This window comes from Meles meles, chromosome 18, assembly GCF_922984935.1.
Source record: "Meles meles chromosome 18, mMelMel3.1 paternal haplotype, whole genome shotgun sequence".
Lineage (NCBI taxonomy): Eukaryota > Metazoa > Chordata > Mammalia > Carnivora > Mustelidae > Meles > Meles meles.
In genome coordinates, this window is record NC_060083.1 from 38,022,327 (window position 1) to 38,046,913 (window position 24,587).

Genomic DNA, 24,587 nt, shown 5'->3' on the forward strand with positions numbered 1-24,587 from the left:
CTTCCTGAGGAAACTGTTGAAGGATAAGTTTCATCTAAAGATGTGTGGGAAATTTTCTGCAAAAAAGATGGATAATGATTGCATATATATTTGAACTAAGGTTAAAATTAGGAGTAGGGACATAGATAGAATAGTACCTAAATGTTACAGGTTCTGACAAAGTAGAAAGGGCAGCTAAAAAATGTGGGAGGGGAAAGGAAAAGAACTAAGACTAATAATTATAGATTAGTTATCACAAGGGACTCATGTGAAACTGAAAGCAAAGATTAGCTAAGGAAAATGATAAATGGAAACATAAAAGATTCAAAGGTAAGCATTAGAAAAAAAAATACAAACCTTTGGAAACACTGAAATGTTTAAAAGGCCAAAGAAAACTATCATGGAGAATTATGATGCCCACGGTAATTATAACAATAATATGACAGAATTGAAATCAAACGTACCAGCCACATCAGTGAGGATTCTCTCACCAATAAAAAGATTTTCAGATTGGCTCAAAAATCAAAATCCAATAAACTGTTATTATATGTCAATTATATTTCAATAAAAATAAGAGAAGGAACAAAATCAGAATCCAACTTTAACATAAGAGGCCCTTAAAATAGTTAAAAAGATGGACAAAGATCAACCAAGCAAATAGAAATAATATGAAAGCAGGATTGGTGGGGCGCCTGGGTGGCTCAGTGGGTTAAGCCACTGCCTTCGGCTCAGGTCATGATCTCGGGGTTCTGGGATCGAGTCCCACATCAGGCTCTCTGCTGCTTCCCTCTCTCTCTCTCTCTGCCTGCCTCTCTATCTACTTGTAATCTCTCTCTGTCAAATAAATAAATAAAATCTTTAAAAAAAAAAAAAAAGGCAGGATTGGCAGTGCTGAAACCAAAGTAGAAGCCAAACCAAAAGAAGTAAACAACAAAGGAGGACAGTTTGTAATACTGAAACCCACAACTTACAACAAAGATAATAACACTTACAAATACATATGCACCAAGTGACAGCAATAATCTTGACAAAACAAAAGCTAAAAGAAATGCCAGTAATAAAAAAGAAGCACTAAAAATTGGACACTGACCTGCTCACCACAAGATAGGTCCAGTAGACAGAAAATAGAGATATAAAAGATCTAAATGTAATGAGACTCATCTTCAGGTGTATCATAGCATCCTAAATATAATATACTTTCTCTTAAACACAAAATATTCACAAAAATCTTTTCATAGTTAAGAAAACATCAGTAGGTCCCATAGAAGAAAACAAAAAGCAAAAGGTCATTTCCACCTTGAACAAGAATTTCCAGCCTTGTACAAGAATGTTCATAATGGCTTTATTCAAAGTAGTCAAATACCGATGGAGAATGGATAAACAAATATATTGCTGAAGTGCATTATTAGCGGGACACCTGGGTGGCGCAGTTGGTTAAGCGTCTGCTTTGGCTCAGGTCATGAAGTCAGATTCCTGGGACATTGGGCTCCTTGCTCAGCTCCTTGCTCTGCTTCTCATTCTGTCTGCCATTCCCCCTGCTTGTGCGCACACATACTCTCTCTGAAATAAATAAAATCTTCGTTTTTAAAAAGTGCAATATTAGCAGTAAAAAGCAATGAACCATTCATACATATGATAATACGGATAAATCTAAATACTATGCTGTATGAGTGGAATTAGATATAAAAATGTCTGTAGTCTTTTATTCCATTTAAATAAATATATGCAAAATTAACCCATAGTTCTAGAACTTCTGGGGGAGGAGGAGGATGGGAAAGGACATGAGGGTGCTTTTTGGAGTGACAGATAATTTCTCCATCTCAATACACATTCAAAATGATGCTTCATTTAAAAAAAACTTTTGGGTAAAGGGGGAATATAAACAAATTACAGAGTTCCTAAAAAATTATGATAATGAAAATACGACATGTAAGAATCTGTGGAATACATTGAAGACAATGAGCAGAGGAAAATTCATAGTCCTAAATGTTTGTTAAAGAATAAAATTCAAGTAAATTTTTAAAATCTTACTGACTTTATTCAGTCATTAATAAGTTGTGCAACATCCAATCACCCAAGCAGATATTTTTATAGACCCAAGTGAGTGGGAACAAGGTACACTGGGCATTTGCCAATTGGTTAAAGCTAGGTTGCTTTTCTTATTGGAGCAAAGGGAAGTCTTGGACCTAGGTCAGGCACTGTATGCTGAGCGGGTACTCACAGATAATTTACCAAAGCCTGCCTTTTCAGGGAGAGGAATATAGAAACTTCGGTACTAAGTCTTGGTTTGCTGAGGTGGCTTAGCCTGAACAGCTCCATCTTGGACCTAATCTGGTTACTTTATCACAGTAGAAGTAATAGTAATAATATTAATTAAATCCCAACTCAGAAATGAAAAAGAACAACAAAGTAAACCAAAGAAAAAGAAAACAACAACACAGAAAACTAAAGATAAAATTAGAAATATATGAGTTAACAGAAAAACTGTACACCAGATTGATGAATCAGTCCTGGACCTTTAGGGGGCAATCCACAAAACTGGTAAACTACTGGCTAGTTTAATCAAGGAGGCAGAGAAAGCACAAAATATACAAAATAAATGACAAAGGAAAAAGAATTTGATACAGAAGAAATTGAGAAAATCATTTGCAACCATTTTACACACTTAGGCAAATAAATTTGAAAACTTAGATGAAATGGATTCTTAGGAAAATACAGTTTAAGAAAACCTCATTAGAGATTTTTTTAAAAACTTGGAATGCCAGGGTGACTCAGTTAAGTGTCCAATTCTTGATCTCAGGTCTTGATCTCAGGGTCGTGAGTTCAGGACCCACTTTGGGCTCCACACTGGGCATGGATCCTGCCTAAAATTCTCTCTCTCTCTGCCTCACACCCACCCTCTGTGTACACATGCTCACTCTTCGTCTCAAAAAATCAACATTTTTTTTTTAAATTATTTTCAACTTAATGGAAGAAACATTTATCAAGGAACTAGCCCACAAAACACCAAACCTATGTGATTTCATAAAGGAATTCTCTAAAACCTTTAGAGACCATACATTCCAAATGCTACATCAATTACGTCACAACATAGAAAATGCAGAAAAACTTTCAATTTTCTTTTTTACAGACTTTCCGATTTTTATGAAGCAAGAGTAATAGCAATTTCTAAACCTGTTAAAGATAGTACAGAAAATGAAAATTAGAGATCTGTTTATGAATATCAATGCAAAATCCTAAATATTGTGCGATCTTTAACACTACATCAAGAAAATACATCATGATGAAGTGAGGTTTATAGTAGGAATACAAGGATGATTCAGTATTTGGAATACTTGATACAATTCACCATATTAATGGATCTAAGGAGAAAAATCATTCTTTTTATAGTTGCTGAAAAAGTCTGTGGCAAAATTCAGCACCAGTTCCTTTAAGAAAACAGGAATGGATAGATCCTTAACATGATTTTCATAGATACACATGCACATATATGCATACATTCACCTAAATCCTAGGGCCATCATCTTAAGATAAGCACTAAAATCAGAAACAAAGAAAGGATGTGCATTGTCTCTGGTATATAACATTGTACTGCAGATATGAAAAATGCAGCTAGGGAAGAGAAAACAGTTGTAGGCATAGTAATGGGAAAAGAAATAAAAGTTTCTTTGCAGATGGCATGATGGTTCATCTGGAAAGCCCCAGAAAATCAGTGACAAAACTATTTCAAAGTAATTTAGCAAGATCAAAGGTTATAAAATAAATCTTCATGTACTCAGTAACCAGTTACACAATATAATGAGAGAAAATTGCTTTTATAAAGCAAAAAAAAAGTAGATATTTAAATTCCTAAGAATTTGGTTTTAACAATGAAAATCTAAATAAAGCAAACTATAAAATTTTTCTTAAAGACACAGTATACAAGTGGGAAAACATTCCTTGTTTTTGGTTAAAACCTTTCAACCTCATGACGTCACTTTCTTCCTGAGTTAATAAATTGAATGAGATCCTAATAATATCAACGATTTTTTGGTGTAGAACTAAACTAGTTAATACTGGAGTTCATTTGGAAAAATAAACATGCAAGAATATCAAAACATTAAGGGGGGAGATCTCTGAGTGGAGTATAGCCCTACCAAATATCGAAATATATTAGGAAGCCTCTGTAATTGGAAAAGCAAGATATTGGCACATGAATAGACCAGTAAAACACTGTTAAGTCCAGATACGGACACAGCTACATATGGAAACATAATGCTTTATTGAAGTGGTATTTCAAATCACTAAAACAAAAGGGACTTTTTTTTTTTCAAAGATTTTATTCATGGGGCACCTGAGTGGCTCAGTGGGTTAATGCCTCTGCCTTCGGCTCAGGTCATGATCCCAGGGTTCTGGGATCGAGCCCTGCATCGGGCTCTCTGCTCAGCAGGGAGCCTGCTTCCTCCTCTCTCTCTGCCTGCCTCTCTGCCTATTTGTAATCTCTGTCTGTCATATAAATAAATAAATCTTTAAAAAAAAAAAAAGATTTTATTCATTTATTTTGACAGACAAAGATCACAAGTAGGCAGAGAGAGAAGGGGAAGCAGGCTCCCTGCTGAGCAGAGAGCCGAATGCGGGGCTCCATCCCAGGACCCTGAGGATCATGACCTGAGCTGAAAGCAGAGGCTTTAACCCATTGAACCACCAAGGCGCCCCCAAAAGGGACATCTTAATAACGTGGCAGCATTAGACAGCCACTTAGGAAAAGATGACGTAGGTCAGTTCACACCATGCATAAGAATAAACTCCCAAGTGGATCAGAGGTCAACATATTAAAAAAATGTACAGATAGCAAAATATGGGTGAACTTTTTTCTATGCAGTGATTATAAGGAAAAGTTTTCAATGAATCAAAATCAAGTTACAATAAAGAAATACTGATCAATTTTACTACTTTTAAAATATTATATGATGACTTTATAAGCAAAGTCAAAACTTGCTATATATTACAAAGTTCCTAAATACACAGAACTTTGAAAAAAAAAAATCTAAGACTGGGGTGCGTGGGTGGCTCAGGAGGTTGGGCTTCTGCCTTTGGCTCAGGTCATGATCTCAGGGTCCTGGGATCGAGTCCCGCATCGGGTTCTCTGCTCGGTAGGGAGCCTGCTTCCAAACTCTCTCCCTCTCTGCCTGCCTCTCTGCCTACTTGTGACCTCTCTCTGTCAAATAAATAAATAAAATCTTAATAAAAAAAAATCTAAGAGACTAAAAACCCTAAAGAAAAAAGAGCAAAAGAACACAACATCGTATCAACATACAAAAGAAGATAAAAAATGGCTCTGTGTAAAACAATACTGAGCACATGTTTTTTAGTACTGTTCCTCACTGAAAAGAATGAGAGCTCCTTGGAGAAATGGTTGAACAATGTAGATAGAAAATGATCCTGGAGGGCGCCTGGGTGGCTCAGTGGGTTAGGCCACTGCCTTCGGCTCAGGTCATGATCTCAGGGTCCTGGGATCGAGTCCTGCATCAGGCTCTCTGCTCAGCAGTGAGCCTGCTTCCCTCTCTCTCTGCCTGCCTCTCTGCCTACTTATGATCTCTCTCTGTCAAATAAATAAATTAAAAAAAAAAAAAAGAAAAGAAAATGATCCTGGAATATTTTGATATGCCAGAAAGTAAGTCAACACTTAATAGGTAATGATGGGAGCATGTCACAGGGATGTAGGAGCCAGTTTGAGGGAATCCAAGTAGCTGAATATGGGATGATTTGAGCCCCAAAATAATGGAGGACAGTGATGTATTATAAACTATGGAGGTGAAAAAGAGGTGTGAATTCATACTGATAATAAAGGTAGATAAGTAGGTAAATACATGAGGATGATGGAAGAATTTTGTGCTGACTGGTAAAGGAGTACTAGAATTACAGAATTATTGTGTAGCCATCATAGTAATGTTTGGTTTGGCAGGAGTCACTGGATGCTAACTTTAGGGGTGGGGTGGAGTGAGATTTCAATGAGAATATTTGCACATTTTAAAATACATCTGCAAGATTGCTTATTAGTTGTAAGGAGAAATATAGTAAGTGTACAGTGGAAAACTGGATAACGCCTTGAAATAATGATTAAAATTAACACCAGCGGAGAGGGCTGCATAGGCATCTTATGCCTCTGGATATAATGTTCTGAGAAGGTTGTCTCACTTATGTAGCATTATGGGGATATAACTTATCTAATGCAGAAACAGGAGGAGCGTCAAATGAGAAACATTCTATTAGGAAGGTGGAGAGAGAGCCTGCATTATTCAGAAGTAGTTTTCCAGATTAAAGGAAGCTAAGGACACATAGGACATGGAATCCTGGATGGAATGGAAGAAGGCTATATAAGGACATTATTGGGTCCATTGGACTATGGATGGTAAATTGGGGGAAAGTATCACATTAATGTTAAATTTCTTGAAACTGTTAACTCTGTGGTAGTTAGGAGAGAACAATTTTATTTTTAGAAAATGTGTATTGAACTTGGGGTGGACAAATAGATATTAATTATGCAACTTACTCTCAAACAGCTTAGCAGAATGTCTTTGTATTTAGAGAGAAGAATAAAACAAATGAGGCAAAATGTTAATAATTGGCAAATCTCAGTGGAGTACACAGGATTTCATTGTACTATTGTCCAACTTCCCTAGAAGTTTGAAGTTCTTTCCAAGTAGAAAGTTAAAAAAAAAAAAAAAAAACTACACCAACATACCATTTTTCATCTGTTACATTGGCAGAAATAATCTCACTGTTGCTTATGCAAATGCAAAATGGTAAAATTTCTATGGAGGAAAATTTGGTAATACCTAACTAAATTATATGTGCATTCACTCTTCTACACAAAGAATATACTCTGAGAGTATACCTCAGAAAGTTTTAAATGTATATGTATACATAAATGCGTAAGTTTGTTCATTGAGGCATTGCTAGTAATGGCAAAACATTGATGTTTTGTCTGTCCAAAGGAGATTGATTCAGTAAACACACAACGGAGTACTATACCGCTGAAAAAATAATGAAGAGAAGATGTCTATGCACTGAAATGGAACAATTTCTAGGATATATTTCTAAATTACTGAAAGCAAAGGACAGAGAAATTTAGTGTGTGGCCTTTTCTGTAAGAAAGAAGAATAAGGAAATAAATACACCTATTTACCTTTTCAAAATATACACACACAAGAAGGGTGAACCAGAAAGCAGTAAAATTAGTTACCTGCTTGCAAAGGTGGATGGTGAGGCAGGAGATTTTTTCCAAGTTGCAACTTTTTATAGTTCTTTATATTTGGAAGCAGAACAGTGTTTTAGATAGGCCCCAGAAATGAAATTAATTCAGTAAGGATGGCAGGGAAGACTAAAAACCAAACTCACTTTATTTCAAATCAATAACATAACCACAGTGAAGGAGGGCGAGAAAAACAATCCAAGCAACTCTTAAACTCAATACTCTGACCTTTAATTTAAGGAGATGGGACTGCAAAGAAACTCTGGACTCCTAAGTTTGGTTTTCGCAGCAGTATGGATGTAATCCTGCAACTACTAAAATGTATGGAAGGATTGAGCAAATGAGTACGTGTAATTTTGGGTAGAAGCCAGGGTTTTCACTGTGGAAGAGGAGAGCTCCAAATACAGATGTGGGAAGATAAGGGAAAGCCCTAAAGGATGGATTGGAATTGGAGTTAAAAGTGTGAGCTCATGATTTCCTGAGATAGCATACATGTATGTATATATTCCAGTTCCGTCTACTGAAGGACCCAGAGACAGAGACTTCAATAGCGCTGAGCACATGGAGTACCCACATCTTTATTTCCAATAGCCCCCACGAAAAGAAACTGGGGCACTCTGAGGAAATGGTTGATTCTAGGGTTGGGACAGGAAAGTGAGTGTCAGATAAACCTGGAATATCTTGTTATGCCAGAAAATAAGGAGTTGCTCAAACAATGATACAGGCCTGTCTTAATGACATGACTCAGCTGGATGGGCTCCCATTGGCTAAATCTGGAACAGTTGCAGCTCCAGAAAACTTAGGCCTATAATGAATTATAAGCCACTGAAAAGTAGGAATCCATGAGTGAATACCCATAATAAAAAAAAGAAGGATCTTCCCTATAGAAGAACGCCAACTGAGAATATGGAAGAAGTTCTGAGGCTGGCAAATCCTAGTTACGGATTGGGCAAGATCCTCTTTGGATGCTAATCTAGAGTGAAATTTGGATGAACAGTTAAGTATCTCCCCATAGACTGCTTATTAAAAAGAGGGAGAATAGTAGGGCTGCAGTGGAAAACCAGACCACACCTAGACCAAGTCTTCAAACTTCTCATCACTGATAAGACGCAGATGGAAATCCCATCACCTGACTTTGCTACCCTGAGAGACATTGTCAACTGGAGATGTACGACAGGAGAGAAAATCTCACATAAACCTGAAAGGAGGAAATCTGTGTGGAAGAACTCCAGATTATTTGTGTGGATGCACAGCTGTCAAGGAGAGGGAGCCTAACTCCCCTCTTCACAAGTGTGGACTTCACAAAGTCACTTCCAGAAAGTATGGTATGTAGAGGGATTAGGAGTAATTTTATAACAAAAAAACCTGAAAAATACTGCTTCAGATAGAGGTGATCAAGGTCAATACCAACAGGGGTAAGTCATGTTAGTAGTAGGTTTCCTTATATGATTTGATGAAAAGGGTACTTCTCAGTACTGCTGATCTTTTTTCCAAAAAACCACCCTGGTCCGATGCTGAGGAATTTATGAGACAAATCTCAGGGGAGGATCATTGAACAAAATACCTGACCAGGGACTCCTCAAAACTGTCAGGGTCATCAAAAACCAGGAAAGGAAAACCTGGGAAATTGTCACAGCCAAGAGGAGCTTTAGGGAACATGACAACTAAATGTAATTTGAGGCTTGGAAAAGAAATAGAACATTAAGTAAAAATGAAGGAAATGCAAACATAGTTCGCATTTTCTAAAGTTTTATATAAATGGAGTCATACAGCATGTGCTCTTGTCTGGTTTTTCACTCAGTGTAATTATTTTGAGACTTACCATGTTGTGTGTATCAACTCATTCCTTTTTATTGCTGAGCAGCAATATGGAATCACTATGTGGATGTGCCGTAATTTGTTTACTCATTCGCCTGTTGATATTTGGGTGGTTTCCAGTTTTGAGCTAGTACGACCATTCATGTATGTGTGTACACACACAGACCCATGTCTGTGTGTGGATGTATCTTTTCATTTATTTTAGGTAAATAGGAATGGAATAGGTGGCATATATTTAACATTTTAACAAACTGCCTCTTTTACAAAATACTTTCGTACTATTTTACCTTCCCATCTGCAGTGTTTGAGAGTTCTGTTTGCTGCATAGACCATAGAGGGTTGGTGTTTTTGTTTTTGTTTTTAATTTGGGGCAATCTTCTACATGTGTAAGAGTGTCTCATGGTTTTAATTTGCATTTTCCTAATGACCAGTGCTCTTGAGCATCTTTTCCTGACCTTGTTTACCATCCATATATCTGTGAATAGTTTGTTGTGGTGTTGAACCTGTTTTTTTAATTGGACTGTTCAGTTGTTGAGTTTGGGTAGTTCTTTGTATATCCTAGATACCAGTTCTTTATCAGACATGTGATTTGCTAATAACTATTCTCCAGTTTGTGTCTTGTCTTATTCTCTTAATAGTATATTTCAAGGACCAGTTTTTAATTTTGATCAAGTCCAAATTGTCAACATTTTTCATTATGTATCATACTTCTGATGTCATATCTAAAAATTTTATGCCTACCTAAGGTCATGAAGATTCTCTCCTCTATTCTTTTTTTTTCTAGAAGTTTTATAGTTTCAGTTCTTTTAGGTCGGTCATCCATTTTGAGTTAATTTTTGTAGATGACGTGAGGTATAGATCAGAATTGGGTTTTCTTTTTGTTTTTTTTTAATTTTGTAATCTATTCAATCCAGCACCTTTTGTTGAAAAGACTATCTTCTTTTCCGCCAAATTACCTTTTCTCTTTTTTTCTTTAATTTTTTTAATTGGATGTGGTTGACACAATGTTAACATTGGGTTCAGGTGTACAACATAGAGGTTATCTTGCCCCTTCTGTTCTTATATTTCAAGATTTTGTTCACTGATGGTGTCCTATTCTTACATCCCTGAAGAATTTCATTTTTTTCTTAAAGTTTTTTTTTATTTATTTATGAGAGAGCACATGCATGAGTAGGGGGGAGGGGCAAAGGGAGAAGCAGACTCCCCATGGAGAAGGATCCTGATGGAGGGCTCTGTCCCAGGACCTCAGGATCATGATGACCTGAACCAAAGGCAGATGTTTAACCAACGGAGCTACTCAGGTGCCCCATTAATTTTGTTTTTGAAGGTTTTGTTTTGTTTTGTCTTCTGCTCCTTACATTGCTTCTGTTTCCTTATAGGTTGTTTTTTCCTGAAGATTTGTTTTGGTCTTTCACATTCTCAGAGGCCTTTGTTTTATTTTGTTTTAAGATTTTATTTATTCATTTGAGAAAGTGAGCGAGAGAGCCCACAAGCAGGGGCAGAGGGAGAGGGAGAAGCAGGCTTCCCGCTGAGCAGATAGCCCAGTACAGGGCTTGATCCCAGAACCCAGGAACATGACCAGAGCTGAAGGCAGACGCCCAACCAACTGAGCCACCCAGGCGCCCTCAGAGGCTTCTCTCTCTCTCTTTTCTTTTTTTTAAGATTTTATTTATTTATTTGACAGACAGAGATCACAAGTAGACAGAGAGGCAGGCAGAGAAAGAGGAGGAAGCAGGCTCCCCGCTGAGCAGAGAGCCCAGTTCGGGGCTCAGTTCCAGGACCCTGGGATCATGACCTGAGCCAAAGGTAGAGGCTTTAACCCACTGAGCCACCCAGGTGCCCCTCAGAGGCTTCTCTTAAATGATTCATGATCCTTGCCTATCTGTCACTAAGCTGCTGATAGTACTGAACGAGCCTAAGGTTGGACTTTTTAAGGAATAAGATTCACTGCAGTGATTGGTCCCTTTTTAAATCTTGAGTGCTTTGCACTGGTGCTATGATCTTTTAAATGTGTTTTTCTTTTTCTCGTGTTTAATTTGTTTTCAGTGTTTTTGCTGAATTCTCAGCCAGTCTTTCATTCAGCATCTCCATATTCTCTGAGAATTCATATTAGACATTTATTAGATCTTTACATAATATGCCCTTTTTTAACCTCTTTTCTGTATTTCTGTTTTTCTTTGCTGTGTTTTGGTTTTCTTAATCTTCCATTTCCCTATTTCTTTTTTAGCCATGTTTGATCTATCCATTGAGGTGTTTTGGTGGGGGTTGTTTTTTCATTACAGCAGTTATATTTTTGATTCACAGAAGTTATATTTGATTCTTTTCGGATCTGCCTGATGACTTTTTATTCTTTTGTTCATTTTTTAATAATTTCCTTTTTTCAGCTTGCTTTCTTTTTAAGATTATTTTTTTAAAGATTTTATTTATTTATTTGACACAGAGAGGGAGAGAGAGATCACAAGTAGGCAGAGAAGCAGGCAAAAAGAGAGGGGGAAGCAGGCTCCCCGCCGAGCAGAAACCCGACTCGGGGCTCGATCCCAGGACCCTAGGATCACAACCTGAGCCAAAGGCAGAGGCTTTAACCCACTGAGTCACCCAGGTGCTCCTAAGATTTTTATTTGAGAGATTTAGAGATCGTGAGGGGGAGTGGGTCAGAGGGAGAAGCAGACTCCCTGCCGAGCAGGGAGCCTGATTCAGGACTCGATCCTGAGACTCCAGCATCATGACCTGAGCCTAAGGCAGTTGCTCAACCAACTGAGCCACCCAGGCGCCCAAGACTTATTTATTTCGGAGAGAGAAGAGCGCATGCACACGCATGTGGGGGGCAGGGGGCGGGGTGACACATAGGGAGAGGAAAGAGAATCTCAAGCAGACTCCCTGCTGAAGGAGAAACCCAATGCAGGTTTCATCCCACGACCATGAGATCATGACCTGAGCCAAAATCAAGAGTCAGTCACTTATCAGACTAAGCTACCCAAGTGCCCCTTTTTATTTCTTCTTAAACAGTTTTTGGGGCCCCTGGGTGGCTCAGTCAGTTAAGCATCTGCCTTCGGCTCAGGTCATAATCCCAGGGTCCTGGGATCAACCCCCACATTGGACTCTCTGTCCAATGTCCAATGTCTCTGTCCAAGGTGAGCCTCTTCTCCCTCTCACTCTTTCCTCCTCTCTGTCAAGTAAATAAATCTTTAATTTAAAAAAAAAAAACAAAAAACAGTTCTTGAGTAGTTTTTTTGTGGGCTGTCTAGCAATATCCGTGCCTATTTGGGATTCCTAATCTATTTCTACTGACACTTGTGATGGATTGCTTATTATATGTTTGAACTTGATGGTGTACTCATACTTGGTCAAATCTGTGGGAATGCTGAAAGGCCTGAACTGTAGGTGATTATTTCTTCAAATGATTTAGGATGCTTTTGCTGGGTTTCATGGGGCACTAGTGGCCTGAAACTACTTTAATGTCTTGAGCTGGGGATTCCCTGACCATCTAGGGTAGTGTAAGTTACATCCTCAGAGGTACAGGAGAGCAGGCCTGTGATTATAAAATCCCAGAGTAGCCTCTCCACCCAGAGCATGGGCAGAAAAGGCTCACTTGTGGGTCCTCTTTTGCATGTAGTCAGATTTTTTTTTCCTACCTACCGTTTCATTGAAGTTGCAGCCCCCTTAGGGATTTTGGTCTCACTCGGGGGTTTCCAATTAAGTTCCCCTGCAGTAAATGGTAAGTTTAACATAGAGTAAGTTGATTTAGCTCATATGTATAGTTCATTAGTATTCTTTACTAATCCAAGAAAAAAATACTGAAGGAATACCACTTCCCAAGTAGAATGTAGCTCCCCACCTAGTGTGTCCTGGATTTGTCAAGTTAATTCATCCCTGCAATGCTTGGGGATATAGTCAGAGGCGCCAGACTAGGTACATTCAGGGGCATTGTACAACTGATCATTTTCTTTGTGTGCTGGAACTACGGAAAGACTGCATATTCTATATCCCTCTTAAATTATCATAATGTTCATAAGCATATTAAAGGTTTAAAGAGGCCTTGAGGGGCTCCTGGGTGGCTCAGTGGATTAAGCCTCTGCCTTCTGCTCAGGTCATGGTCCCAGGGTCCTGGGATCGAGCCCAGCAATGGGCTCTCTGCTCAGCGGAGAGCTGAGCTTCCTTCTCTTTCTCTGCCTGCCTCTCTGTCTACTTGTGATCTCTGTCAAATAAATAATCTTTTAATAAATAAATAAATAAAGAGGCCATGAAATAAGGAAAATTTTCCAAATGTATTTGACCGCAGTACTTTTTTTTTTAATACTTTTTTTTTTTAATGTTAACAGCCTGTAATGTTGAAACTGAGATGTTTATCATTGTTGACCCCCTGAAATTGCAAGGTCATATTCGCTGGCGAGTAGAGTCCGAATAAGATACTCTGCACTGACATTCAGGGGTCAGTAAATATGCATTAGCTGCTAATCGGGCTGGCCATAAAGTGGACAACCTTATATGACAACTATGGGTATAAAAGATCATCTCTGCATGGGTGTGGGCTGTATGAATCTACTAGAACTTCAAATTGTAGCCAGTGTTTATTCAGTGTGCATTCCAGACACTGTGATAGATATTTCATAATGCCTTTCCATTCCCCCAGGAGAAAAGAGTGTATCACTTCTTTGCCCTGGCTTTCAAGGGTTCTCATGATGTGGCCTCTGTATCCTCCTGCAGCCCTATCTTGTAGACCTCTCACACAGCACCAGCCACACTGGCCTTTCAGTGTGCCACATATGTTCCACCCTTGTTCTTCTTTGCTCTGCCTAGAATATCCCAGCACCAAATATTCAATTGACTGCATTTTTTGGCATCAGGGTCTTATTTCATCAAGGCCTTTCCTCACTCCTGAATCTTAGCTGACCACTCCTGCCTCAGTTTGACTCTGACTTCCCGTGGCCTTGCTTGGATTCCTCCCTGCCAGTAGACTGGTAACCTGTGTGAAAAGCATAAGTCTTGTCTGCTGTATTACACTACTCTGTCTTTAGCTTCTGCCACTGTGAGACACACAAATGCTTGATAAACAGTTGTTGAATGTTGAGTGAATAGGGAAAGAAGCTGGTAACTTGTTTCACAGCTAAGTTCACATCCAATGAATGGCAGAACCACCACCCCCACCTAGGGCTCTCCGAATTCTGTGCTGTTAGCACCACCCCTCACTCTAACAAGGACTATCCCATTCCTTACCACTTGATCAGTTCAGTATGTTGCTAGACTTTCTTTTGGCATTGCCCTCAGAATCTTACTCTTGAAATCTGGTGGTAGCAGATTTTGATTCTTTGAAAATGCATTTGATTTCTTTTAAATACCTGTAAGTTATTCTGTTAGGTAGTCAAGCTAGGGAAAACAGTTGAGGGAAATGGAATTACAAAGTAGCCACATAGAATAAGGTTTTCTTCTTAAAACTGGATCTAAAAGAGAGTTCTGAAAGAAGGATACTATAAGAAGGGGCCTTCTTAAAAAAAAAGTATTCATTTGGGTATAAAATATTTCCATTGTGTGGCTTAAGAAACTGATTGTGTCACTTTCATAGTTACACCTGATACATGGGAAAATCAATCTCCCATACCTGCATACCTAAAAATAATTGCTCAGTAGCTCAGTATCTCAAACTAAAAGATGCATTTGCTTGGTTTTATTTTTGTCAGGCTTTGAATAACAGATTTCAGCTTGTTATTGTCATGGTAGGAAGTTAAACCAGCGAGGAAAGAATTTGAGCAAAAAGTGTAAAATGATACCCAAAAAATACTAAGTGAAGCAAAAGAATAAGGATAGGTGCCAAACTCTAAAGATTGTTTGGTTGATACTTTGCCCTTCTAGTTATAACTCACTGTGTATGTTTATGTCATTTTTTTTGAACTTTTCTTTTGTTCCCTTTGTTGCTCCTGTTTGTTTATAGATTATTGTTTCCTGAAGATTTTGTTTCTCTTTATTTTCCTGTTTTCTTTCTACTTTCTTCTCACTAATCTCAAAGTTCTGCAGTGTATTATTGTATCATTGTAGATATCTACAGTTTCAGAACTGAAAGGCAAATTGAGAAATCATCTGTTTATTATGTGTATTTCACCACAATTAAAAAAAAAAGACAAACCGTTTAACCTACTCTTTTTTTTTTTAAGATTTTTTTTTATTCATTTATTTGACAGAGAGAGAGAGAGATCACAAGTAGGCAGAGAGGCAGGCAGGGAGAGAGGGGGAAGCAAGCTCCCCACCGAGCAGAGAGCCTGACACAGGGCTGGATCCCAGGACCCTGAGATCACAACCGGACCCAAAGGCAGAGGCTTAACCCACTGAGCCACCCAGGTGCCCCTAACCTACTCTTTTTTATAGAGAAGTGGCCCACCTAGTTTATGGCAAAGCTTAAATTATGTGGTGATCTTCTGATCCTACTCAGTGTTCTTGCTGTCACCATTGACGTTCTTGTTCGCTAACGTGGTAGCTAATGAAGTTGCACCTTGTAGAAAGGGAAGCCTCTGTTTTGAAACAAGCGTTTCATTACAAAATAAAATTATCATTTCTGGGGGCTAGATCTTCATTTTTCAGATACCACTTAACCACAATTTGAACTAAGTTAATTGAGGGGGGAGGGGGCGTACTCGTTCTGTGTCATGGATCATTGATTTCTTCTCCTTTCAAGACCGAACATTCTTCACGCTCTGAAAGGAAAAGGAGAGACTCATTCGGGATGTTTGACGGTTATGATAGCTGCAGTGAGGACACGAGTAGCAGCTCCAGCTCTGAGGAGAGTGAAGAAGAAGTTGCTCCTTTACCTTCGAACCTCCCAATTATCAAAAACAATGGACAAGTGTACACGTACCCAGATGGTAAATCTGGCATGGGTGAGTATTTCCAGCCTTCCACTGTCACTCAGCTTCATGATGGAGGTTATGTTCTAGTTTGATTTCTTCTGTCATTTCCCTTCCTTAGAATTTTTCAAGGAAAAAGGAAACACAGTCTGCAGCTTACAGTTGTAGATGAGATCCTAGATTTCGATTTGAACTCTTTATCTTGCCTACCTGCCGTATTCTGGCAGAAGGCAAGGAGAACAAAATAAAAACAAAAGTCTATTGAGAAACATAATGTGGACATGAATTCAGTCATCAGATAGTAAATCCCCGTGTAACTGAAAGTGTGTAGGATCACAGGCTTGTAGAGTTAACAGACGCTTGCAGGGTAAAGTCTCGCTTCTCTACAGAAATTCCTCATGGGATGTTTTCTGTTAACACTTCCAGTGATAATGTATCTGTGATTACCAGAATATCCTTTATATTGCACCAAAATTATCTGTGCTCTGGATTTTGTTGTTGGTTCTTAATTTTGCCTATTAGAGCTACACAGAATAATTCTAATCCTTGTTATAGTGGTCTCCCTTTGCACTAGAACACTCTGAGTAACTCTAGTTGCTTCAGTGATTTCTCATAATATTACAGTGTATTTTAATTCATTGGTATGTCCTGCTCACCATCTTCTAGGCATACTTTGAATTACTGATAATGGGGTGACAGCCTGTTCTGCCTTGCCTGAGACTGTCCTCTTTTTAGGATTGAAAGTCCTCTACCCTAGAAAGCACCTCAAGCGAATGTTTGGTCACCGATGTAATTAGGACAGAAGGTAGTTCTGCCTTCATCTCCCTTTCTCAGGACTGTGTTTCCACTCATGCCCCAGTATTGCTCTAGTTTTTGTTTTTTTTTTTTAAAGATTTTATTTATTTATTTGACAGAGAGAGAGAGATCACAAGTAGGCAGAGAGGCAGACAGAGAGAAAGGAGGAAGCAGGCTCCCTGCCAAGCAGAGAGCCTGATGCGGGGCTCGATCCCAGGACCCTGAGACCATGACCTGAGCCGAAGGCAGAGGCTTTAACCCACTGAGCCACCCAGGGGCCCCTGCTCTAGTTTTTTTTGAAAGTAGCACTGATTTTGCATATAGCTGAAACTCCTTCATCTTTTCTACAACTTGACCAGTAAACCAATTAAACCAGTTTTGTGCATTTGCAGTTAACTTTTTTTTTTAAGATTTTGAAGTAATCTCTCCACCCAGCATGGGGCTTGAATTTAGAACCCCAAGATCAAGAGTCACATGCTCCACCACTGAGCCAGCCAGGGACCCCAGCTTTCTGTTTTTTAATAAATGGTATGAGGCTAATTTGAATATACTTTTAGGAAAGGCACAGGCAAGGGCTATGGGAGCATGAAAGGCATGCTGAATCTTCACTGGGTCCAACCAGAGAAGGCTTCACAGGGCAGGCAGCCTTTGAGCCAGCTTTGAAGGACAAAGGTAGAAGGTGTGGGAGAAGCCTGTGAAAGGAGGGAACTATACTAGGAAGGGTTGGGAGGTAGGACTTTGAAGGAATAATGCTGGGCCATTCAATTATGGCAGACACATAGGTGACTGACCACAAGAAACATCACTGAGAGATGAAAGACCTGGAAATACAACCATTTTGTGTCCTGCAGTGCCGGAAAACATATTTTTAAATCAGTCAGTGCTTACTGAGGGCCTCCCACAGGCTTCTGATACTTGCTGTCAGCAAAAAGCCTTCCTATTGGCAAAAGCTGAGGGACACACTCCCACTTCACTTGGGAGCCAGACAAGGTCATCTCCAAGGACATCACAAAGACTCGGGCACAGGGGAAAGAAGGTAGATTAAGCAGATTTGGAGTTAAATTTTTGGCCTTGGGCAGGGTACTAACCCACTGAGCCTGTTTTTCTGTCCGTACAGTTGAGATGTGGTTACCTGCTAGGCGAAGGCCTAAAGGCAGGGGTGAGGGAAGTATTCCCAGAAGCCCCATCTGGGCTGGGAATACACCAGGGAAGCCTGAGAACACTGAATGGGAATAGGATCCAGCCTTGTTTGATACCGCTTAGATTCTGAAGTGAGTCCACCATGATACCATTCTGATTTTAAAATTGAGAAATGATTCAGGGCCTGAAGAGGACCCAGGAATGATTTCAAACTTACTCCCAGGTTGGGGCTGTAGTGAAATCAGTTTCACATTTCTCTTAATGGCTCTCTTGATAAAGGGAAGCAGAGTAACAGTGATCAGAGCTTAAATAACTGTCATAGAACCTCAGCTGCCAAAAGCCAGGTCCCAAGGCCTCGCCATGGGTCTAAGGGCAAAAGACTGGCACTGACCTCCGCAGGCCTGTCCATCAGGATGATGGGCAGCAAGTATGTTTGCAGAGGTTTCCCCTTTGGATACTGGATGAGCTGCACACTGTGCTGGTCCTCGGAGACCTCTCTCTGAGTGTGGCAGAATATCTGGTAAGAATTAGGCACTTCCTCAGTCCCCAAAGGACAGACTCTGGGTTTGGAAACAGTAAACCTTCTGGGAGCTTTCCTTTTGAGACCTGCCAAGTTCCAGCCCCTTTCCAGCTACAGTTGATTTTTTTTTTCTTTTTTAAGATTTTATTTATTTATTTGAGAGAGAGAGCGCACATGCATGCCCAAATCAGGGGAAAGGGGAGAAGCAGATGCCCCACTGAGCTGGGGGCCCGCCACTGGGTTAAATCTCAGGACCCTGGGATTGTGACCTGAGTCGAAGGCAGCTGCTTAACCAGCTGAACCATCCAGGTGCCCCTGCAGTTGATATTTTAAATCCAAGGCTTAAGACTTTAAATTATTCTGGGAACACCTGGCTGGCTCAGTCAGCTAAGCATCCGACTCTTGATTTCTGCTCAGGTCATGAGATCCAGCTCAGAGTCAAGCCTGGTTAAGATTCTCTCACCCTCTCCCCTCCCCACTCCTAAATAAATAAATTCACATAACCTGTTTCTTACTAAATTTTGGTCTTTTTAGAAATTTTTTTTTCTGATTCTGTCATTTAATGTTGAAGATTGTGTTATATAATATTCTAGTTTTGTGCCATTTGCATATTTGATGATAATGCCCTGTAGGTCATATTCTAGTCTTTCGATTAAAAAGTTGAAAGCACAGGGCCTGGTACAGAGATGTAGGCCATTATCAAAAAATTTCCCATCCCTGGGGCACCTGGCCGACTCACTTGGAAAAGCTTGTGACTCTTGATCTCAAGGCCGCCATGAGTTTGAGCTCCATGTTGAGTGTAGAGATTACTAAAAAATAAATAAAACTTTTTAAAAATTGGGGTTGCCTGGCTGCCTAAGTTGGTAGAGCATGCAACCTCTGATCTTGGGGTTGTGGGTTCACGTCCCACATTGGGTATAGAGATTACTTAAAAATAAAATCTTAAAAAAAAAAAAAAAGAATTTCCTCTCATTTATCAGGACCAACTAGGTATGGTCATGTGGTCAGTTAAAACCTACCTGGATGTCTTCGATTTCACCTTAAATTTCTCGGTCACTATTGACAAAGCTGCATGATATTTTATCAAAGTGTTAACTCTTTTTCCTCTCTTTTTAAGTTGGGTTTTGTTTTGTTTTTTTGACAGAGATAGTGCAAGTATGTAGAGCAGCAGGGAAAGGGAGAGGGTGAAGCAGGCTTCCCACCGAGCAGGGAGCCCAATGTGGGGCTCGATCCCAGGACCCTGGGATCATGACCTGAGCCAAAGGCAGACGCTTAACTGACTGAACCACCCAGGTGCCCCTAAATGTGTTAACTCTTTAAAAAAAAAAAACTGCTATTAATACATAAGTTGACCCTCGAACAACACGGGTTAGGAGTGCTGATCCCTCACACAGTCAAATATGTATGTAACCTTTGCCCCCCCAAAAATTTAATTAGTAATAGCCTACTGTTGACCAGAAGCCTTACTGATAACTTGAACAGTCGACTAACATGTTTTGTATGTTTTTTACATTATATAATGTATTCCTACAATAAAGTAAGCTAGAGAAAAGATTTTTTAGGACAGTCATAAGGAGAAGATACATTTACAGTACCATATCATCTTTATTGAAAAAAATCCACATACAGATGGACCCACACAGTTCAAACCCATGTTGTTCAAGGGTCAACTCTATACTCTTGCCGTGATTTAGTTTTACCAGTCCAGTACTAGTATCATAGAAGGAAATAAAGCTTATTGAGACTTTATGTGTCCAGGTCTATTTTAAATACTAGAGATGCAGAGAGACAATATAGAATAGTCCCTGCCTTGGCGCTTACAGACACGTCCTAGGAATCATAGTTCGATATGTAGAATTCCTGACAAAGATTCACTGTCCCTTGGGATCACAACTTCTTTACCTAGATGATCACAGTCCTTTTTACTTACCTGTTCTGTAATTTTTTTCAACAGGGAAGCATTCTGTTTTTTCTCTCTTTAAACATCCTTTCTTCATCTCTAATCCTGTGGTACCTTATCTTTCTTTCATGATTTTGCAAGAGATTTGTAAGTACTGGTGGAACTACAGGTCCCTCCAGTTTAACTAGGTAGAGATTTAAACCCACTCAGGCATTTGTTTGCTGTGTTACTTTCTGGGTTTGTTTTTTATATGGTTGTATGTATTTAACATGTACAACGTGATGATTTTGTATTTATACACACATACATACATGTTGTGGAATGATTACCAAGATCAAGGTAAGTGACCTATTCATCCCTTCATATCGTTCTCCTGTGTGTAGGGTAGTGGAAAAGAACACGATATCTACTCCCAGTAACTTTCCAGTATGCAGTACAGTATTACTTTTTTTTTTTTTTTTAAGATTTTTTTTTATTTGCCAGAGATAGTGTGCCCAAGCAAGGGTGAGCAGCAGGCAAAGAGAGAAGCAGGTTCCTTGCCAAGCAAGGAGCCAGGTATGGGACTGGATCCCAGTACCCTTGGATTATCACCTGAGCCAAAGGCAGACAGACACGCAACCAAAAGGCATCCCCGCAGTACAGTATTATTAACTACACTTATCATGCTGTATGTTAGATCTTCACAATTTACTGTTCTTATAATTGAAACTTTGTACCCTTTGACCTACATGTCACCAACCCCTCAGCGGCTGGCAGTCACCATCCTATTTTCTATTTATATGAAATTGGCCTTTTTTTTTTTTTTTTAAGGATTCCACGTGTAAATAATCCCATACACTATTTCATTTAGCATATGCCCTCCAGGTTTAACCCTGTCGTCATAAATGATAGAATTTTCTCCTTTTCTTGTGAATGAATAGTATTTTATATGTATGTGTGTGTGTGTATATATATATTTACACACCACATTTTATATCTCTATTCATCTATCAGAGTACATGTAAATGTTTTCATTATCTTGGCTTTTGTGACTTATGCTGCAGTGAACACAGGAATACAGATATCTGATTGAAATATTATCAGTCAACTGATTATTGACAAGGGCAACAAGAATACAGAATAGGGCGAGGACAATCTCTTTAACGAATGGTGTTGGAAAAACTGGGTATGCACATGCTAAGGAATGAAACTGGATCCTTGCACCACTCAACAGAAATTAACTTGAAATGGATTAGACTTTTTTTTTTTTTGGAACAAGAACTAAGTTTATTTGTTCATTTCTTGCATTTGAAGTATTCCTCGATGACATCCTTCGCCTGAGACTCTTTGCCATAGTCCTTAACTACCACACAGCTGCAACCAACCACTTTACGGGGTTTTCCCTCTCTGTCAATTTTACAGAGGCCTACCCACTCCCCTAGTTTCTTGTTGTCATCAACCTTGATTAGGTTGATTTGGTGTTCAGCACAAAGGGCCTCCACCAACTTGACATACATAGGCTCATCACAGTTGGATGCAAGCACACAAAGATGGGCTTGGCGCTTGTCTAATGCTTTGGCAGCTTCGCGAATTCCACGTGCTAGGCCATCGTGGATGAGGGCGGTCTTCAGCACCTCTTGTAAAGCAGTATTAACGTCCATTACACCTCCAGCAGCAATGCCTTCCTCGGCCATGGCGGTAGATTACGAGTGTAGCCGAATCTTGACTGCACCCTCGCCTCTGCCTCCGCCTCCGCGCGACTCGGCGGCGGCAGGGAAAGAGCGAAATGGATTAGACTTTAACGTAAGACCAAAAACACAAGAAAATAGGGGAAAGCTTTTTGACACTGGTGATTTCTTGGTTTAGACACAAAAGCAAAAACAAATGGGACGGGGCACCTGTGTGGCTCAGTGGGTTAAAGCCTCTGCCTCGCCGGGCTCTCTGCTCAGCAGGGAGCCTGCTTCCTCCTCTCTCTCTCTCTTCCTGCCTCTCTGCCTACTTGTGATCTCTGTCTGTCAAATAAATTTTTTTTTTAATCTTAATTTTAAAAAAAATGGGACTACATCAAACTAAGGAGTTCTACCCAATAATGGAAGCAGTAAATTGAAAAGGCATCTTACAGAGTGGGAAAAAATATTTGCAAATCATATCTGATAACTCCTACAACCCAGTAGCAAAAAACAAACAAACAACATTCAAATGAAAAATGGACAAGGACCTGAATAGACGTTTTTCCTAAGAAGACATACAGATGGCCTACAGGTACATGAAACGGGCTCAACATCACTAATTATCAGGAAAATAACGATCAAAACTACAGTGAGATGCCACCTTACACCTGTTGGGATGACTATTACCAAAATGATAAGAGATTACAAATGCTGGTGAGGATGTGGAAAAAAGGAAACACTTACACACTGCTGATGGGAATGTAAAGTTGTATATAGCCATTACAGAACACAGTCGGGCCCTGACCTAGCAGTCCCACTCCCCAGTTCATATCTGTTTACCTATTTTGAACTTCAGTTCTTGTGACCTTCTTCTAATTCTGCCTTTCAGATTATTGTCCAGTGTGCAGATTTACAAAAGAGACACATTAGGAAGCAGAGTCTTGTTTTCCTCTTATCAGAGGGAATAATCAAGCATCTACCTCAAGCTTTGAGCCTGTCCTGTCCTTCTTGTCTTCTGAACATAACGTGAAAGAATCTGTGTATTACCCTTAGCATTTTCCCAAGACTTGGCTCTTTCGAGATCGTGCTTCATGTTAAATGTTGCATTGCACTTCTCCTTATGTTTTGTTTATAATCCTTTCAAAAGGCTAGCGCTCTTAGTGTCTATGAAAATGCCTGGCATATGGTGAGCACTAAGGACATGTAAGTTGAATCTGCTTTATATTTGTTTGTGGGTTCGTACCCTTTGTAAAACCTGTTAGACTTTGAGCTACAGTCAAGACTTTTTGGTGCCATAGCCATGACATCATACCAGTCTTTTCTCTAACTTTCGTGGAGGCTTTTCCATCATTTGTGTAACAGAAAACATTGTATGTCTCATGTTTAAAATAAAACCTTTAGGTAATAAGTTATTAAAACTGTGAGATAAAAAAACGGTTTTATTTTATGACCATGACACCAGTGTTTTTGTTTTCTTCATTAGCCACCTGCGAAATGTGTGGGATGGTTGGTGTGCGAGATGCTTTTTACTCCAAAACAAAGCGTTTCTGTAGCGTTTCATGTTCAAGAAGCTATTCGTCAAACTCCAAGAAGGCAAGCATTTTGGCCAGACTTCAGGTAACGGTACAGAAACCTTCTTGTTCCTTATATCTGTTATTTCTATGGCTTTCACTGTTTACCTTTCCTTCGATTGTGATTCACTGCACTCCACTCTACCTAGTTGGCCAGTTCCCACTTCATACCCCACATTTATTTTTTTTATTTATTTTTTTGAAATATATGGTCCCCAGAGTTTGCTCAGTCCATAAAATGGAGCAGCTGTTATAAATAGACAAGGCATACTACCCAAAGTAAACTATGAAATGTTTCTATAAGTGAATGAAAAATATGTCTTCTTTTTCTGAATAAGCATAAATATAATAAACACCTTGTTATGTACAGGAACTGAAGCCTTTTTCCCCGTTTTCTTTTGAGTTAATATCAAGGTAGAATCATTCAGTATTTGGGGGGAAATGATTTACCCTTTGGTATTATTTCTCCATCATCTTTGCATTGTACTACAGATTGCAGCCTGTTCGATACCTTGAACAAATGTGTTTGGTTAATCCAACTAACCTTTTTGAGAACGTTCATGGTATAAAAAGAAATTCATCTTTCTTTAAATGTACAACAATGCCTACAAAACGGAGATTTGACCATTTGACTAAGTTGTTACTATTACAGCGTATAAACAATGTTTTTAAGGCACTTAACTGATTTCTGTAATATATTTTATTTGATCACATTTTGCTTACTCTCCTTTAACTTACTGTGATCATTACATAGCACTGAAAGGATTATATAAATTCCCCAGATTAAGGAAATACATCACTTAGATGTATTTCTATATTTCAGATAGACAGTACGTAAGATCCTGAGCAGTGGTCTGTACCCAAATGGATGGCAGTTTGTCACACTGTGAATTTGGCCCATGATCATTTTGTCATTGATCTTTTGCGTTAGCACTAAAGGTATAAACCTCAGTCACTTGCTCTTTAAACATTAAATTATCTTCTCTTACCATATAAATAGCAATGCTTGCAACCTGCATGAGTGAATAACCACTGGTTTTATCTAGTATAAGAAGGAATCAAGTATCCACCACAGCCTATGTTTAACATCTTATGGGATATAATTTTTTATTAACATATTAATTTGCATATTGCTGTTTTAGTCTGTG

The 24,587-nt window shown here is 39.2% G+C and overlaps 2 protein-coding genes across 7 annotated transcripts in view; one reads left to right on the forward strand and one right to left on the reverse strand.

The window, feature by feature from the left end:
• Positions 1–24,587, forward strand: part of MBTD1 (mbt domain containing 1) — a 69,453-nt gene that overhangs the window by 9,766 nt on the left and 35,100 nt on the right. For 5 of the 6 annotated variants that reach the window (XM_045985716.1, XM_045985718.1, XM_045985719.1 and 2 more), the window contains 2 exons: positions 15,696–15,897; positions 23,352–23,491. In XM_045985716.1, coding sequence (XP_045841672.1) covers positions 15,744–15,897; positions 23,352–23,491 — 294 coding nt within the window. In that variant the 5' untranslated portion in view covers positions 15,696–15,743. The remainder of the gene's footprint in view (positions 1–15,695; positions 15,898–23,351; positions 23,492–24,587) is intronic. The other variant, XM_045985715.1, reaches the window with a different exon arrangement.
• On the reverse strand, positions 21,457–21,975 carry LOC123929727 (40S ribosomal protein S12). The gene has a single exon (XM_045985725.1). It carries the CDS (start codon positions 21,890–21,892, stop codon positions 21,494–21,496), a length of 399 nt encoding a protein of 132 aa, XP_045841681.1. The 5' UTR covers positions 21,893–21,975; the 3' UTR covers positions 21,457–21,493.